Source organism: Dipodomys ordii, unplaced genomic scaffold (genome assembly GCF_000151885.1).
Source record: "Dipodomys ordii isolate 6190 unplaced genomic scaffold, Dord_2.0 Scaffold105, whole genome shotgun sequence".
In the NCBI taxonomy this organism is placed as follows: Eukaryota; Metazoa; Chordata; class Mammalia; order Rodentia; family Heteromyidae; genus Dipodomys; species Dipodomys ordii.
The window spans coordinates 354397-371351 of NW_012267321.1; the positions used below are offsets into that span (position 1 = coordinate 354397).

The 16955-nt window shown below is 57.3% G+C and overlaps 1 protein-coding gene across 1 annotated transcript in view; it reads right to left on the reverse strand.

Annotated features, from left to right (window-relative positions):
• Positions 1-10652, reverse strand: part of Lmtk3 (lemur tyrosine kinase 3) — a 15593-nt gene extending 4941 nt beyond the window's left edge. The window contains exons 1-11 of the mRNA XM_013027562.1: positions 10577-10652; positions 9694-9827; positions 9276-9426; positions 8743-8819; positions 8159-8277; positions 3644-3731; positions 3208-3356; positions 2059-2143; positions 1848-1969; positions 1589-1738; positions 1065-1248 (exon numbers count right to left, since the gene is read on the reverse strand). Of these exons, the coding sequence (XP_012883016.1) occupies positions 1065-1248; positions 1589-1738; positions 1848-1969; positions 2059-2143; positions 3208-3356; positions 3644-3731; positions 8159-8277; positions 8743-8819; positions 9276-9426; positions 9694-9827; positions 10577-10652 (1335 nt within the window). The remainder of the gene's footprint in view (positions 1-1064; positions 1249-1588; positions 1739-1847; positions 1970-2058; positions 2144-3207; positions 3357-3643; positions 3732-8158; positions 8278-8742; positions 8820-9275; positions 9427-9693; positions 9828-10576) is intronic.
• Between the last annotated feature and the right edge of the window lie 6303 nt (positions 10653-16955).

Genomic DNA, 16955 nt, shown 5'->3' on the forward strand with positions numbered 1-16955 from the left:
CGCCGCCCAGGCCCCCGCCGCCGCCGCCGCCGCCGCCCTTCAGGAACGAGTTAACCAGGAACATGGCAGCGACTCAAGACTCCTAAGGAGAAGAGAAAGGGCGTCAGGGCCGCAGCCTCGCGCCGGAGCCCGCCCCTCCCGCAGAAATGTTTCGGAAGCTGGATGGGGCGCGGGGTGGGGGGGCCGCGGCCCGGGTTCAGGCTGGTGACGAGGGTTGGTGGTCCTCGGATGGGTGGGAGCGGAAGGATCAGGTTTGAAACCCACCGGGATAGAAAAGGGCAAACAGTCCTAGTTGGGTGGGGATGGGGAGGTAGAGGGGGGAAGCCCCCACATTTTGGGTTAAGGTGTACCTGGCGGGTCTGGAGGCTCAAATCTAAAACCCAGACACCACCATCACCCCAGTTGGACTTAGGGGCGCCGTGGCTCACGCCTGTCATCCCAGCTACGTAGGAGGCTGAGATCTGAGGATCACGGTTCTAACCCAGCCTGGGCAGGAAAGCCCGTGAGACTCGGATCTTCAATAAACCACAGAAAAGGACGGAGGTGGCGCGAGTGGAAGGGGCCGAGGGGCAGCGCCCAGGCCCCGAGTTCCGGCTCCGGGACCCGTGCACACGCACAGAAACCGCTCCATTTAGAGGTCTGGGCCGGAAGGGGTCGCGGGTCAGTTTCTCCCCGGGGTGGGGCTCAGGAAATTCCTAGTACGGGTGACAGCCGGACGGGTGGCTCGGGGTAACGGGGCCCCCACCCGAATGGCCGCAGCTCGGGGCCCCTGGGCGTGGGGGGGGCGGGGAGAAGACGCAACTAAGTAGATCTCCCCATCGCTAGGTTTATATTTTAGATCGGTCCGAGAACTGGATTTGATTTTGGACGAGATAGAAGGGAGGAAGGAGGGGGCGCCCCGGGGCGGGGTAACGAGGCTCGCACAGGCCTGGGGGCTCGGATCTGAGGCACCGCCCCACCCCTCCACGCGGCCTCGGGTCCTGCTACTTCTGGGTCTGTCGAGCATCAGATTGAGGGGTGCAAGGGAGTGGGGGGGGGGTTCTGGGCCGGGGTCAGCGCCTCACCCTTCCGTGGATCCGCGGCTCCGGGGCCTCCCGCAGCGTCCGGTTCTGGAGGGCGGGGCCGTGAGTCAGGCCCGGCGGCGGCCGCGGCGGCCGCTCCGACAGCAGGTAGGTGAGCTGCAGCTGCAGGTCGGACGCCGAGGGCCGCTGGGCCGGGGGCCGCCAGCAGGACTGCAGGATGTCGTACCTGGAGGGAGGGCAGGGGAAGAGAGGGGAAGGGTGAGCGGGGCAGAGCCCCCAGAGCGGCGACAGAGATCGCGGGGGGCCCAGGTGGAGGCCCCGGGACACGGAGCCGGGGAGGAGCCGGCCGGGGTGAGGCGGGGTCAGTGGGCGGGGTCGGAGAACCTCCCCTTCCATCCCCCCCCTCCCCATCTCCGCCACTCAGCGCCTCCGTGTTCCCCTCCAGGTCATGGCAGAGGCAGAGAGAATGTCCTCTGTCCACTCCTGGGGCCCAGGGAGGGCGAGTGGGGGTGCTGAGAGGTGACCCCGGGCAGCCCGCCCACCCCACCCCCGCACCCCCCACTCACCAGTAGTCCGCGTAGGGCAGCTTGAGCCTGGGGCGGGCCAGCTTCACGTGCTGCTGGCGGACCACGAAGGCCAGGACCTCCTCGTCTGACAGATGGCGGTAGGGCTGAGCCCCAAATTCAAACAGCTCCCACAGGGTCACCCCCAAGGACCTGCGTGGGGCGGGGGGCAGAGAGGTTGAACCCTCGCCCGGCGCCTGGAGGTCCGGCCCGCCCCATCGGGAGTCCTCTGGTCCCCCCCCCCCCCCCCCCCCCGCCTCACCAGATGTTGCTTTCCCGGCTCTGATCGACCACCATGAAGGTCCCATGCAGCTCCCCCAGCAGCTCGGGCGCGGCCCAGCGCAGCGGGATCCACAGGCGCTCAGGCGTCAGGTAGTAGTCCTCCTGGGGACCGGCGGGACCTGTGGGTCAGGAGGGTCGGGGGACCCCCCTCCGGGGACCCCGCCGCCGCCCGTCCGCCCGAGGCCGCCCACCTTGTAGTTGCTGTGCGCCAGCCCGTAGTCCCCGATGCGCACCGTGAGGTCGGAGGTCAGCAGGCAGTTGCGCAGCGCCAGGTCGCTGGGGAAGCGGGGGCGGGGCTAGCGAGTGAGGCCCCGCCCACACGCCCCAGCATAGACCTGCCCCTCGAGACCCCGCCCACTCACACTCTGACTCCTCCCCCACAGCCCCGCGGTAGTCTCTCTATGCCCCTCTCCTCATTCCTCCTCCACCCCTAGAAACCTCTCCACTCTGCCTTCTTCCTTTGCCGGGTCCCTCTCCTACAGCCCCTTCTCTCTGGCTCCTCCCACTTCGCTCCCAGACTCCCCCTTCATTAGCTCCTCCCTCTTCCTTGGCCACTCCCCTTCTTTGTTGGCTCCTCCTCCCCAGCTCCACCTTTTATCCGGCCTATCTCCTCCTTTATCCTCTTCTCTTAGAAGTTCCTCCCATCCTTGGCTCCTCCCCATTTGTGTTGGTCCCTCCCCTGGCCCCCCCCTGCCTATCTCCTGGCCCCTCCCTGTCTGTATTGGCTCCTCCCCATCTGCTGCCTCCTCCCTTGTCCTATCTCTTCTGATCCCTCCCCATCTCTACTGGCTCCTCCTTGGTGCTGCCTGCTTCTTAGCCCCTCCCCATCGGTGGCCCCTCCCTTGACTCTGCCTCTTTCCTGACCCCTGACCTTGTTGGTTCTGCCTCTTTCTAAACCCTCCCCATCACTACTGGCTCCTCCCTTGGCCCAGCCCATTTCCTGTCCCCTCCCTGTCTGCTGGGTCCGCCCCTGGCTCCGCAAAATTTCCTAGCCCCTCCCCATCACGATTGGCTCCTCCACTGGCCCCGCCTTTTTCCTAGCCCCTCCCCATCGCAGTCGGCCCCTCCCTTGACCCCGCCTTTTCCTAGCCCTGCTCAGCACGATTGGCTCCTCCTTAACCCGCCCACTTCCTGCCCCCTCCCTGTCTATGTTGGCTCCTCCTCCTCCTGGGCCACTCCCCGCCTGTGTTGGCTCGGGCTCCTTTCCTGTTTCTCTGCCTTCCCTGTTGGCCTGTCCTCCCTGGACTCCCGTGGTCTGTCTGGGTTTAGAGCCGGCCACTCCCGACCCCCCTACCCTGGGCTTCTCCCCAGCCTGGTCCCGGAGCTCCGGGCCTGCCCACCTATGCACGTAGTTGTGCGAGTGCAGGTGCGCCAGGCCACGGGCGATCTCCAGGCCCATCCTTTGCAGGGTCCGCAGGTCTCGAGGAGGCAGCTCGGGGGACATGCCCTCGGGGGGCCGCTGGGCCCGGAGGTATCGTTTCAGGTCCCCCTGGGAGGGAGGCGGGCATGGATCACTACATAGTCCCTGCCAGACATTGTTCTGAAGGAGGGGGGGAGGGGAGGAAGCAGTCTCTCCGAGCCTCAGTTTCCCTTGCAGTGTGAAAGGAGTAATGACAGATCCACTTTGCCTGCTGGCTCAGAGCAGCCATGCATCCAGGAAACCTCAAGAAATGTTAAGGCCGGCACCCAGATGTCTCGTAGTGATGATGGGGGAGGTCGGGGGCTCCTGGGACCCCACTTGCCCTCCTCCCCCATCACCCAGTCCCAGCCCCTCACCAGCTGACAGAACTCCATGATCAGCAAGAAGGGCAGCGTCTCCACACAGAGGCCCAGGCACTGGAGGACGTTGGGGTGCTGCAGGCTTCTGTGGGGGAACCAGGAGAAGGAAGCATCAGGAGGGAGGGGCCAGTGTAGGGGGAGGAGCCTGGATGGAAGTGGGAGGGGCCAGGGGAGGCGAGCAGGGGAGGGGCCAGGAGAGGAGTGGGCGGGACTACGATCCAGCCTCACTGTCCAGCCCAACTTCAGCTCAGGCTCTGGCCTCAGTTTCCTCCCTGGCAGTATCTGCCCACCCAACCCATCTCTTCTCAGGCACCGCCCTGGCTGGCCTGCAACAGGCGGCCTCAGAGGTCCCTGCCTCTCCTCCCTCTTCCCCTTCAACCTTACCCCGCTCCTGCCCTCTCCCACCTTCTCCCCTACACAAACACACCCCTCAGCTCCAGCCTCAGTTTGTCCCTGGCTTCTATGGCTCTCAGTTGTCCCCCAAGGGCTGGTGTCACCCAGCCCCTGCTCAGGCTCTTGCGGGAGGACACCCTGCCTTCCCCAAGCTCCTAGCCTTGGCTCAGGCCCCAGCTTCAATCTCAGCTCCGCGTCGCCCCCCAGTGGTGAGCCGGCCATGGCCCACCTGCACCCTCATTGTGGAATCACCAGTAAGTCATTGCACCTCTCCCTACCTCTGTTTACCTCATCTGAAAAGTGGGGGGAAGGGTACTAACCCCCTCATATGGGTATTGCAGGTTTAGTGGATCAGTGAGGTAATGGGACGTGGTGGGGAGAGGTTTGAGCTATTACTGCTTTAAAAAGCAGTATTTTGTATTTTAAGACAGGGTCTGGCTGTGTATCCACTAGTCTGGAACACTCAATTTTTTTTTCTTTTCTTTTTTCTTTCTTTCTTTCTTTTTTTTTTTGCCAGTCCTGGGCCTTGAACTCAGGACCTGGGCACTGTCCCTGAGCTTCTTTTGATCAAGGCTAGGGCTCTACCACTTGAGCTACCACCACTTCCAGCTTTTTCTGTGTATGTAGTATTGAGGAATTGAACCCAGGGCTTCATGCATGCTACTCTACCACTAAGCCACATTCCCAGCCCACTCTACTGTCAATCTTCTTGCTTCAGGCTTCTGAGAGCTGGGATTACAGGGCATCTACCACCATGCCCAGCACTATCACTGTTCTTTTTATTCTAACATGTGTTGGGCTTTATTTTTGCCTTCAATTCTAACTGCATTTCCAGGAAGTCTTTTTCTGATTCCAGATTTTCCCATATGCTTGCTTCTCCCAGTGCCTGGAACACACTTCCCACAATGCTTTGCATGACAGATACCTCCTCGTTTCCCTGTCCAAAGGGCCTGTTTCTGTCACATAATGTCCCTGCCCTTTCCTTATGGGCCTTGTCGTTTTCGAATACTTTCTCTTTTTTACTCTTTATTTAGTTTGGTGTTTGGAGACAGGCCGTCACTGTGTAGAGCATCCTGGCCTGAAACTTATCATTTCTTCTAAGTGCTGGGATTACAGACATGAATTAACACACTACACCAGATGTACAATCAAACCAAGCATGGGGAAGGGCGTTTCCCTTCATACCTATCTATTTTGGAGTCTGAGGGAGCATTAAGCATGTCAGACTTCACACTCCAGGACTCTTCCTGAAGTGGGTACACAGTGAGTTGTTTTCTTCTTTTTTTTTTTTTTTGGTCAGTCCTGGGGCTTGAACTCTGGGCCTGGACACTACTCCTGAGCTCTTCAGCTCAAGGCCAGCGCTCTACCACTTGAGCCACAGCACCACTTCCGGTTTTCTAGTGGTTTACTGGAGATAAGAGTCTCATGGACTTTCCTGCCTGGGCTGGCTTTTGAACCACGATCCTCAGATCTCAGCCTCCTGAGTAGCTAGGATGACAGGCGTGAGCCACTGGCGCCCATCTTGAGTTGTTTTCATTCTGATATCAGCACTAAGGGGCTGTCATCCTGCTTGAATGAAAACCATGCATCTAGCTGCCACATGCTAGGACCTGAGAAATGGCTGGTGCTGGTAAACTGAGGCTGATGGAGGAAGAAGGAATCCTTAGCTGACTGTCACACTGCAGGATGATGGCCCCTGCATGCCATGCAGAAGGAAATGAAGGCTCAGAGATGTGAAGTGACTTGCCCGGAATTACACAGCTGCGATCTGATCTCAGTGCGGTGCTGTGCTGTCCTACAGAACTTTCCCTGAAGACAGAACCATACCAGGCCAGGGGCAAACTGGCCACATGGGATCATGTGGCCACTCGAAATGTGGAAAGTGTGGCCGGGTAAAATGATGCTTAATGACTTTCTTCCTCCCTTTCTTCTTCTTCTTCTTCTTCTTTTTTTTTTTTTTTGGTATGGTGGTTTAAACTTAGGGCTTTGCGCTTCGTAAGCTGGTGCTCTACTGCTTGAGCCACATCTCTAGCCCAAGTTATTCTACTTATTATTGACATAGGGTCTAGTTTTTTCCCTGGACCAACCAACTTGGACGGTGATCCTCCTATTTATTCTTCCGACAGCTGGGATGACAGGCCCACACCACCATGACCCAATTAGGGATTGAGATGGAGGGGTAGGCCAGGGCTAGCCTTGAGCCGCAATCCTCCCGTCTCAGCATGAGCCACTAATGTCTGGCTGCTGTCACTGAGTTTGCTTTAAATGTAAACAGCCATTTGTGGTCAGTGGTTTGTCAGCAATGGAATAGGCAGAGACAGGCGATAAAAGGGAAATTAATGACAAACTGGGATATAAGCTATGAAAGAAAAAAACAAAAAACCACACAAGATGGTATCACGGACTATTCCAGGCACCTTGTACATGGGGGTCAGCAAATAAGGACGAAACTGAAAAGAGGAAGCTGGGTGCCAGTCGCTCACACCTGTACTCTTAGCTACTCAAGAGGCTGAAATCTGAGGCCTGAGGTTTGAGGCAAGAAAGTCCATGAGACTTACCTCCAATGAATCACAGAAAAAGCCAGAAGTGAGCTGGGAAGTTGGCTCAGTGGTAGAGCGCTTGCCTTGCATGCCTGAGGCCCTGGGTTCGATTCCTCAGCACCACATAAGCAAAAAGAAAAAAGCCGGAAGTGGCGCTGTAACTCAAGTGGTAGAGCGTTAGCCTTGAGCTGAAGAGCTGAGGGACAGTGTCCAGGCCCAGAGTTCAGGCCCCACGACTGGACCAAAAAAGAAAAAAGAAAAAGAAAAAGCCAGAAGTGGAGCTATGGCTCAAGTGGTAGAGCGCTAGCCTTGAGCAAAAGGAGTCCAGGGACAGCACCCAGGCCCAGAGTTTAAGCCCAAAAGAAAAAAGTGAAAAGAGGAAGGGAGCCCCCAACTTCAAGCTGGAGATGAAGAAACAAGCCGTGATACTCTAGAGAAAGGGAGAAACAAAAGCCAAGGTCCTGTGGCAAGAAAGAGGCTGCCATGTAGGAGAGTGAGGGGATAGTAGCAACAAGGGCAGAGAAGCCAGGTACAAGTGGCTCACACCTGTTATCCTAGCTACTTCAGGAGGCTGAGATCTGAGGATTATGGTTCAAAGCCAACCCAGGCAGGAAAGTCTGTGAAACTCTTATCTCCAATTAACCACTAGAAAACCGGAAGTGGCGCTGTGGCTCAAGTGGTAGAGCGCTAGCCTTGAGCTGAAGAGCTGAGGGACAGCGTCCAGGCACAGAGTTCAGGCCCCACGACCAGACCCAAAAAAGAAATTAAAAAAATAAAAAGGGCCCCACAGAAGAATGGGACTGCCCCAGGAGCAATAGGCAACAATCATGGGGTGAGTGTCAAAGTCCACTCAAGTCTCAGGGTGAACTTGACATTTACCAACGGTTCTGATAAGGAATTTGCGTACACAGCCTTTCCATATCAGGAGACTCTACCTCTGCGTGAAATTATCAGGCAAATGTTTACTCAGAGTGGAGGCAGAGCTCTGTAGTGATCTCAAACCACTGCAACACTGTAGTGGCCCTCTTTCTGAACTCACTTACCAAATGAAGCTCTGGGGGTGCTCAGCTCAGGTCTTGCTGCAGGTCCCTAGCTCTGGGCTCCAGGAGGGAGAGACTGAGCTAAGAGGTACACAGCCAAGAAGAGAATCTGGGGTTTGAAGCCAGACTTGGCCCCATCCTGAACTCCTTCCACCTCCATGAGGGGTAACCTAGCACACACCCTCAGGAGGCTGAGATCTGAGGGTCACATTTTGAAGCCAGCCTGAGAAGGAGAGTCTATGAGATTCTGATCTCCAGTGAGCCATCAAAAAAGCTGGAGTTAGGGCTGGGAAGGTGGCTTAGTGGTAGAGTGCTTGCCTAGAATGCATGAAGCCCCGGGGTTCGATTCCTAAGTACCACATAAAAAGCAAAGGCCAGAAGTGACGCTCTGGCTCAAGTGGTAGAGTGCTAGCCTTGAGCAAAAGAAGCTTGGGGACAGTGCCCTGACCCTGAATTCAAAACCTAGCACTGGCACCAAAACAAAACAAAAAAAGCCCCCTTCACCTGTGGGTTTCTAGAACACACATCCACTGAGATACCTGTAGGGCTGAGCTTCGGAGATGAACTTGCGCTGCTCCAGGGGCCCAGCACTGGCCCTGAGCTCCTTCACCACCACCTGGGCCGGGGTGTAGTCAGAGAAAATCTCCCCCAGGATCACCTGGCCAAGGGGCACCTCAGAATCAGGGACAGCCATGTCTCCAGCCCGTCCCTCCTCCACCGCCAGCTCCATCTTACAGCTCCTGATCCACCCCCCTTCCACCCCCTCCTTCATCTCCCACCTCCCCTGTCCCCCAGCAGACACAGGGTGAGACTCACGGGCCCAAAGTCCGATGGACGCAGGGACGGATGGAAGGATGGACAGACGGACGGATGCGTGGAGAGCCAGGTGACGAGGCGGAGTGGCCAATGGAGTGAGGAGGGAGATGCTGACCGACAGATGTGGGGTGGGTGGGGATGGGCCGGGTGGGAGCAGGTGAGGGGCGGACGTAGGGGGGATGGGTGGGCTGGGGGAGGTGAGAGGGGCAAATGAAAAATGGTGAGAGCGAGGCAGGGATGGACACAGAACAGGAGTCCAGGCCAGGATTGTGTGCCCCCTTGTCCCCCAGCCCCCAGCCCCACTCACCTTCCCAAACCAGCCGCTCCCAATCTCCTGTAGATAGCTGAGATGCTGGCGGCTAAGGCCCAGGGGGGTGGTCATGTCTGAAGAGGGGGTGGGAGGGGGAGGCCCTTGAGCATCTCTTTCCTCCCAGGGACACCTTCCAATTCAGTGAAGACTGGGGTCCAAGCAGACACCAATCTCCTTCCATTGGCTGCGCCAACATTCCAAAACAGGATCTGAGCCTTCTCATTGGCTGTCCACAAGATTCCAACATCCAATCAGCCCTCTCCTTTGGCCTCCCAAGTTCCAATGACTTGAGTTCAGGCCTCTCATTGGCTACCTCGGAGATTGAGATCGAGGCAGATCTCAGCCTTCCTGGTTCCCCAAAGCATCTCCACATCTGGTTTAGGATATTAAGCAATGGCTCCCCGCCAAGATGATCTGTCTGCCTCTCTCACTTCCAAGAATCTAGCCTCCCCTTCTCTGCCTTTCATTGAAGAAAAGGTCCTCAGGGACCTACAGCCCTGTGCCCCCAGGACCCTGGGCTGGTGCAGTACCTGAATGTGCAGGCTGCGGGGCTGGCATTGGCAGGGAGACCTCAGCCAGAGGGAGAATGTAGACATCAGGCAGCGACTGCGAGGAGGAGGTCTCCTCTGCAGGGGGGGTGTACTCCCCAGAGCAGTCCTCCCCTTCGGGGTTCTCAAACTCCTGGAGCCAGGAGAGGAGAAAAACATGGGGCTGAGAGGCGTGCCCGCATTATGTCATAACTGCCCCCCATGCCATCTGCCCTCACCCCCAAGTCCCAGCCCAACTTCCACCCCAGTGTCTAGATCCCAGAGCCCCTGGTCTGCACAACTTCAAGCCAGGTGTGCTCTCAGGCTTGCTGCCCCTCCCCGGCCAACCACCTGCGGTAGAGAAGGGCCTTGCTGGGGTCCCCCAGACCCCGTCCCCAGGCAGCCCCTTCAGCCATCTCACCTTGAAGCCAACATCACCCCTTTTGCAGCACAGACAGGTGAGGAGGAGAAAGATGAAGGCCAGCAGGCCAGAGCAGGAAATGAGGACCACAGCGTAGGGAGGAGCCAGGGGGGCCCGGCCAAGGGCGAATCCGTCTGTGGGTACAGGTTCGGGCTAGGCTTCAAGCCATTGGCTCTTGTGCTCCATGCCCCTCCTATCCTGTTGTAGTCTTAGACTACAACTCCCATGGTGCTCTGCGACCAGAGGCCCCTTGGCAGAAAGGCTGGGTGGCCCAGCGGTATTGTGGGAGTTGTAGTTTGCGGCCTTCCCAGGTGGTTGGGCTGGGGGTGAGGTCCCTTCTGTAGCCCCACCGCATCCTTTCACCCCAGGTTTGGATGGATTCCAGGGAGGATGAAGACAAGGAATGTGAGGCGATAGTGAGGGCTGGAACCGTGAGAATTTAACATACGCTGGTGGGGACAGCCTGCTTATCCCCCATTTAAGGAGGGGGGTGATTGCCAGATGAAAGCTGGGGGAAGAAGCTGGTGCCCCTGAGCCCCCACCTGGCCCGGCACAGGCGGCTGGGCTGGGGCCTCTCCTAAGGGCGCTGGGAGCGCAGGCTTGCCCTCTATTCCCCAGCCCAAGCCCAGGGCCCCCCCAAAAGCAGAGACAGCCGCTTAGGCTGTGTCCCCCCCCCAGGCCCCAGTTCTCCCGGGGCCCTGTCCTTCCCCGCCCGCGCCCGCACACACTCGCGTGCGCGCACACAGGCGTGCACACACACCCGGCCCACAGGCCCTGCAGCCCCAGGCCCAGCCCGGCCCGGGGGGGGGGGCGCGCACAGGTGATGGGGGCCGCGGTGGGGGCGGGGGCCGGGCCCCGCCGATGGCCGGCAGGACGCACTCACCGGGATGGACCGGGGACGCCAGGCAGCCCGAGAGAGAGACGGCCGCGAGGAGGATGAAGGCTCCCGGAGCAGGCATCTTGTCGAGGATGGAAGGGAGGTGCAGGTGGTGGCGGCTGGGGAGGAGGGGGGGCGGGCCCTCAGCCCCCAGCCATGGGGACCCACTCGACCCTGGCCTCCCCTAGCTCAGGAGAGGGGCGGGAGACGCAGCACAGGGGGAGGGAGGGGCTGCTTACTGGCTCAGGTGCCCCCCTCCCCCTATTTGAAGGGATAGACAGATGAAGGGGTGGAGAGGCAGACAGAGGCGAGGAGCTGGGGAGCCGGGGTTGCTGGGGTAGGGGGGGGAGAGGGTAAGATGGGGGGGAGCGAGAACGAGGGCCCCGCCCCCGAGGACAGCCACGATTGGGGGAGAAGAGAGCCTGTCAGAGGAAGGGTGGGAGGAGGGAGGATGAAGGGAGGATGGAGGGTTGTCATGGCAACCGGCTCTGGGTAGCATTGGCTGCCAGGAGGAAGGGGAGAGAGGGGAGGGGGAGACAGACAGGGACCAGCAGACCCTTGGGGGGGGGAGTGCTCAGGGTCCACAGCGCCTGGCTCTGACACCACTGTGCCATACCACTGTCAAGGACACGTGTGTCACACGCTAAGAGGGAGAGATGTGAGGCACATGCAGCTCACACACCGCTGACAAGCCGCAGGTCCCTCACACATGGGCACAGCACATACAAAGGTGGACAGCGTGCAGCAACCGGGGAGACACACACACACACACACACACGTCACACACAAAAGACGCAGGGACAGGCTGCATCAGGCATGCACAGGCAGACCCGGCTCCAGTACAAATGCACCAGGCCACGCAGGAACAACCAAGCATGCCCAAGACCCACATGCACCACAGACCCACCGACAGGTGCCACAAAGAGAGATCCACACAGATGCCACAGTGAGAGGCAGAGACACCCACATTCACAAACATCTCAGAGACAAATGGGAGACAAAGAACCCTCCAGTCACAGACATGCACAGACAGGATCCCAGGAACACACAGAGACACGGATCTGTGTGCATTCACAGACACACGGAACACAGACAAGGGAGGGACACAGAAATCCTAGAGTTGCTCCGTGCCCCGAAACATTCGTTCACACAGATCAGATGCAAAAAGGCACCTGAATACATGGCCCACCAAGATACACACACACACACACACACACACACACACACACACACACACACACCTCGGGCCATTTATAAAGCTTGATGCATCATACACAAACATGCAGATACACAAGCAGACCTGGCCAGCCATGCATCCCATACCTGCGCAGGCGTGGACACACGGTACAAACACGCACTTCAGACAAGGTTCCAGAGACTCCTAACCCTGCCACGGTCACATGTCGTGTACATAGGCACTCACAGGCACACACAAACACATAGGAAGATCCAGAAACACATCACACGCAAAGACGCAGGCAGACGCACGCAGCACAGAAAACCCACATTTCGCTGCACACACATTACACAACCACAAGCACAAAAAGTACAGAATCATTTGCTTTTGTTTGTTTATTCTTAAATGACGAAATAGGCAGGAATCTCCATGTATCACCTTTGACTCTCCACCAAGCCCTTCCAGACAGAAACTTCCCCCCTTGTACAGGCAGGGAAACTGAGGCACAGCGTGGGAGGGAAGCTGCCAAGCTGGGACTGGACCCCGGTGGTCAGGGACATGGACACATCACACAAGGACATACACACGACACGTGCCAGGCTGCCATCTCGGGGTTCGCCCCACAGCACCCCGAACTGCAGACACACCCGGAAACGCAGACTCCCACCCTGGGCGAGGACCTCTCCATCTTCCGCGAGCACCGGCGACGCGTCCCCTCCGCTGCGGCTGGGCGGGAGCTGCGCACCCCGGATGCAGCCTCCGCAACACAAGGGCGCCCCCTCCCAGGCGCGCGCTCCCGGAACCCCAACCCGCGATCAGGGTCCCAGGCTCTGTCCCCCCACCCCACGTCTGCGATCAGGGGTTGCAGGATCTGCCCCCCGACCTGCGATCAGGGGTCCCAGGATCTGCCCCCCGACTTGCGATCAGGGGTACCGGGCTCTGCCCCCCCAACACCTGCGATCAGGGGTCCCGAGCTCTGCCCCCCCCAGCCCTGCGATCAGGGGTCCCGGACTAGCCCGCGGCTGCCCCGCGCTGGGGACACCAGGAAAGGGGCAGGAGGACTCTCCCTTAAGGAAATCTCCTTGGTGAAACTGAGGCAGGACTATCAGGGAGGGAGGCAGCGGATAGAATTAAGGGAATGGGGGGGGGGGTGAGGGTGCTGTTCCCCATCCCCCTTCCCCTCTGGCTGAAGGGCACCGAACCTAGCGGAGGAAAGGATGCTGGGAGTTGTAGTCTCAGCCCTGAGACTTGTGGGAAATGTAGTCCTGGTCCTGCTTTCTCTAGGAGGGAGGATCAGGTGCATCCGCTCTTGGGACCCGGCGGCGGCGGCTGAGTCGGGGGTCGCAGGGCCCCGAGTCGCAGGGGTCGGGGGTCTGCTGCCTCGATCGCTGGGAACAAGGCGTCTCAGCGTGCCCCAACTCTGTCTCGGACTGGCAGATTATGAATTCACTTAACCAACAATCATAACGCTGGTCCCGTGAAAGGCCTGGGTGCGGGGTGGGGGTGTCCTCCCCTTCTGGGGGGTCTTAGGGAACCGCAGGAAGCGGCCTCCTGCCGCTCATCCAGCATTATTTTGCAAAGGTTGTGTTTATTTTTATTAAACTAGCTTAAATTAATTCTTTAAAGTAGTTGCACAAGTGTGTTTTGTTTTGGTTTCATTTGGGGTGTTTTATTTATTTATTTTTGCCAATCCTGGGGCTGGAACTCAGCCTGGGCACTGTCCCTGAGCCTCTCTGTGCTCAAGGCTAGCACTCTACCACTTGAGCCACGGCACCACTTCCAGCTTTTTCTGTGTATGTGGTACTGAAATATCAAACCCAGGGCCTCATGCATGCGAGGCGAGCGCTCTACCACTGAGCCACCTTCCCCGCCCCACAAGTGTGTTTCATTGTGTCATTTCCACACAGGAGTCCCAATTAACCACAGCCCATCTGTCACTCTCCCTATTCTCAAAAACCAGCTCAACAGGTTCTCACAGTTCTATTTTCATATATGCAAATAAGCTACCTTGACCATAATCACTCCTCATTTCTTGATCCCACGCACACACCTCCCAGCCTAATTTACTTTCTTATCTTTTTATTGCCAATTTGTATTAATTGTACCTAGAGGTTCCACTGTGGTATTTCAGACATGTGAACTTTTGTGAGTTTTGTTCTTTTCTTTTAGACAGGGCCTCAATATGTAACCAAGCCTGGCCTTGATTACCCATCCTCCAGCTTCTGCTTCCTGAGTGCTGGGATTACAGGTGTTAACTGCCCTACCTTGCCTTGAAGTGTATTGATTTCAAAGATATGGACTTTTTCCTCCCTCCCTCCCTCCCTTTCTCCCTTCCTTCCCTCCTTCTTTCCTTCCTTCTATTCTCTTTCTTTTTTTTTTTTTTGGTCCGGTAGTGGGGCCTGAACTCTGGGCCTGGGCACTATCCCTCAGCTCTTCAGCTCAAGGCTAACACTCTACCACTTGAGCCACAGCGCCACTTCCGGTATTTTTCTTTTTGCTTATGTGGTGCTGAGGAATCGAACCCAGGGCCTCAGGCATACAAGGCAAGCGCTCTGCCACTGAGCCACCTTCCCAGCCCTATTCTCTTTCTTTTTTTGCCAGTCCTCAGGCTTGAACTCAGGGCCTGGATATCGTCCCTGAGCTGGTTTTGCTCAAGGCTAGCACTCTACCACTTGAGCCACAGTGCTACTTCTGGCTTTTTCTGTGTATGTGATATTGAGGAATCAGACCCAGGGCTTCATGCATGCTAGGCAAGCACTCTACCACTAAGTCACATTCCCAGCCCCACAATATTTTTTTCTATAGGCCACAGTAAAGATGATACAGTGGCTACGGGTGAGGCTCAACTGGGGGGTGGCTTGAGTTGTTCTAGCACCAGCCTAGCCGGCTATCTTCGGGCCTGCACTTCAATTCCAGTACACCAAAGGGGGAAAAAAAATAAGGAAATTACAAATTGTTTTGAAGCTGGGCATCAGTAGCTCACTCCTGTAATCTTAGCTACTCAGGAGGCTAAGATCACAGTTTGAAACCAGTCCGAAAAGAAAAGTGCCCATGAGACTCTCATCTCCAGAAAACCAGAACACCAGAGGTGGAGCTGTAGCTCAAAGCGGTAGAGCGCTAGCCTTGAGCAAAAGATCTCAGGGACAGCACCCTGGCCCTGAGTTCAAGACCCATAACCAACAAAAAAAAAAAAAAAATTGAAAAAAAAACCCTAAAATACTGCCAAGCCAAGTGGCACACCCTGTAAGGTTTGAAGGTTGAAGCAAGAGGATAGAGAATTGTTCAAGGCCAGCTTGGGCTGTGTAATGAGACCAAAGCAAGCAGCACCCCAACTCACCGGACAAAAACCAAGATGTCCTGGGAGAGGAGATCACCGAAAATAGGCAGCAGAGGAGAGCAAGGAACGGCATGGTGGGCGGAGGGAACCGTGCATGCAAAGGGAAGGGATTCATGGCTGTGGGTGTGAAACGATCAGAGTTTAAGGTCACCAGGGGCCAGCCGGGACACTCACCCACTCTCACAGAGATCCACCCAAGGATGAGCTAAGCCCTGGCCAAGTGTCACACTGGTCCAAGTAAGTGTCCTTTGCAATAGGATGGGAAGGGTGTGGTTTCGGTTGGGTGGGGGGGCAGGAAGGTGACTCAGGCATGCATCACAGACAGGAGGGACAGAGAACCCAGCAGAAGGCAACCTAGAGGTGGGGCGCCCCCCCCCCACATCCTCTCAGGGAAGCGGGAGAGTGAGTCAGAGAATTGCAGCCCGGGTGAGTCAGCCACGTGAGCCGGGATGGACAGGTGGCCCAGCGTGGAAGCTTTTTTTTGGAGGGGGGGTTCATCAGAGATTAGAGTCTCCCAGACTTTCCTGCCCTGGCTGGCTTCAAACCACAGTCCTCAGATCCCAGCCTCCCTGTGCAGCTGGGATTACAGGCGTGAGCCACTGGCACTGGGCTCGGTTGGACCCACCTCTCTCCCATCTCCCTGATCTTTTCACCCCCCCACACCATGGGATCTGCGAACACCCTTGCCCCTCCCCCAACTCTGCGTTGATGAGCCCCCATGAAGGCCCAGATCTCTGTCTCCGTGTACACAGTAGGTGCTCAGCAAGTGTTGGTCGAAGGAAATAATTTGCAGTCATTTCCTGGGGACAAATCTACTGTCCCATGGTAACTGTGACATGACTGGGAGCAGAAGACAAGCTAGGGTGAGGGGACCCCCAGAGCCAGGCCCTGGTCACAGCTGTGAGAGAGCAGGGGCAGGCCTGAGGCTGGGGAACAACCCAGAGCTCAAAGAGCCTGGAGGGCTGAAACAGCTCGGGCCTTTCAGGAAACTTCCATCACTGCCTCACCCACGGCCACCGCAGGCCCCAAACCTCGCCGTCATCTAGGTTCAGGACTCTTTCTCACACCCCCAGGAGCCACTCAATAGGGCTTTTTGAAACTGCCAGCATCTGATGGTCTTTGTCCTGTACATGCTCCGTCCATGGCGGGCTTCTCCTCTCTCTGGGCTCTGGGCTTCATCGTCCAACGCCACCGTCAATCTCGGCCAGTGAAGTCAGGTTTCACCCTCTGTCACTCACATCTTTCTTTTTTTCTTTCTTTTTGGTTGGTCATGGGGCTTGAACTCTGGGCCTGGGCGCTCTCCCAGCGTTCTTCAGCTCAAGGCGAGCGCTCTACCGCTTGAGCCACATCGCCACTTCCGGTTTTCTAGTGGTTTATTGGAGATAAGAGTCTCACGGACTTTCCTGCCCTGGCTGGCTCTTAACCATGATCCTCAGATCTCAGCCTCCTGAGTAGCTAGGATGACAGGCGTGAGCCACCAGCAGCTTCACTCACATATTTCTCTGCCCAGTGCCTTGTGCATTTCCCTCTCCCCACCTCCCAGCCACTCTTGCCATTACCCTAGACCACATTCATTCATTCATTCACTCAACAAACAGGCCTCCAGCCCAGAGGCCTCAAGGAAGTGGGCTCAAAGAAGAAAACGAAATCTAGGCACTGCTGGCTCACATCTGTAATACTAGCTACTCAGGAGGCTGAGATCTGAGGATCACGGTTCAAAGCCAGCCCGGGAAGGAAAGTCTGTTAGACTGTTATGTTCAATAAACTACTCAGAAGGGGCTGGGAAGGTGGCTCAGTGGTAGAGCGCTTGCCTTGCATGCCTGAGGCCCTGGGTTCGATTCCTCAGCACCACATAAGCAAAAAGAAAAAAG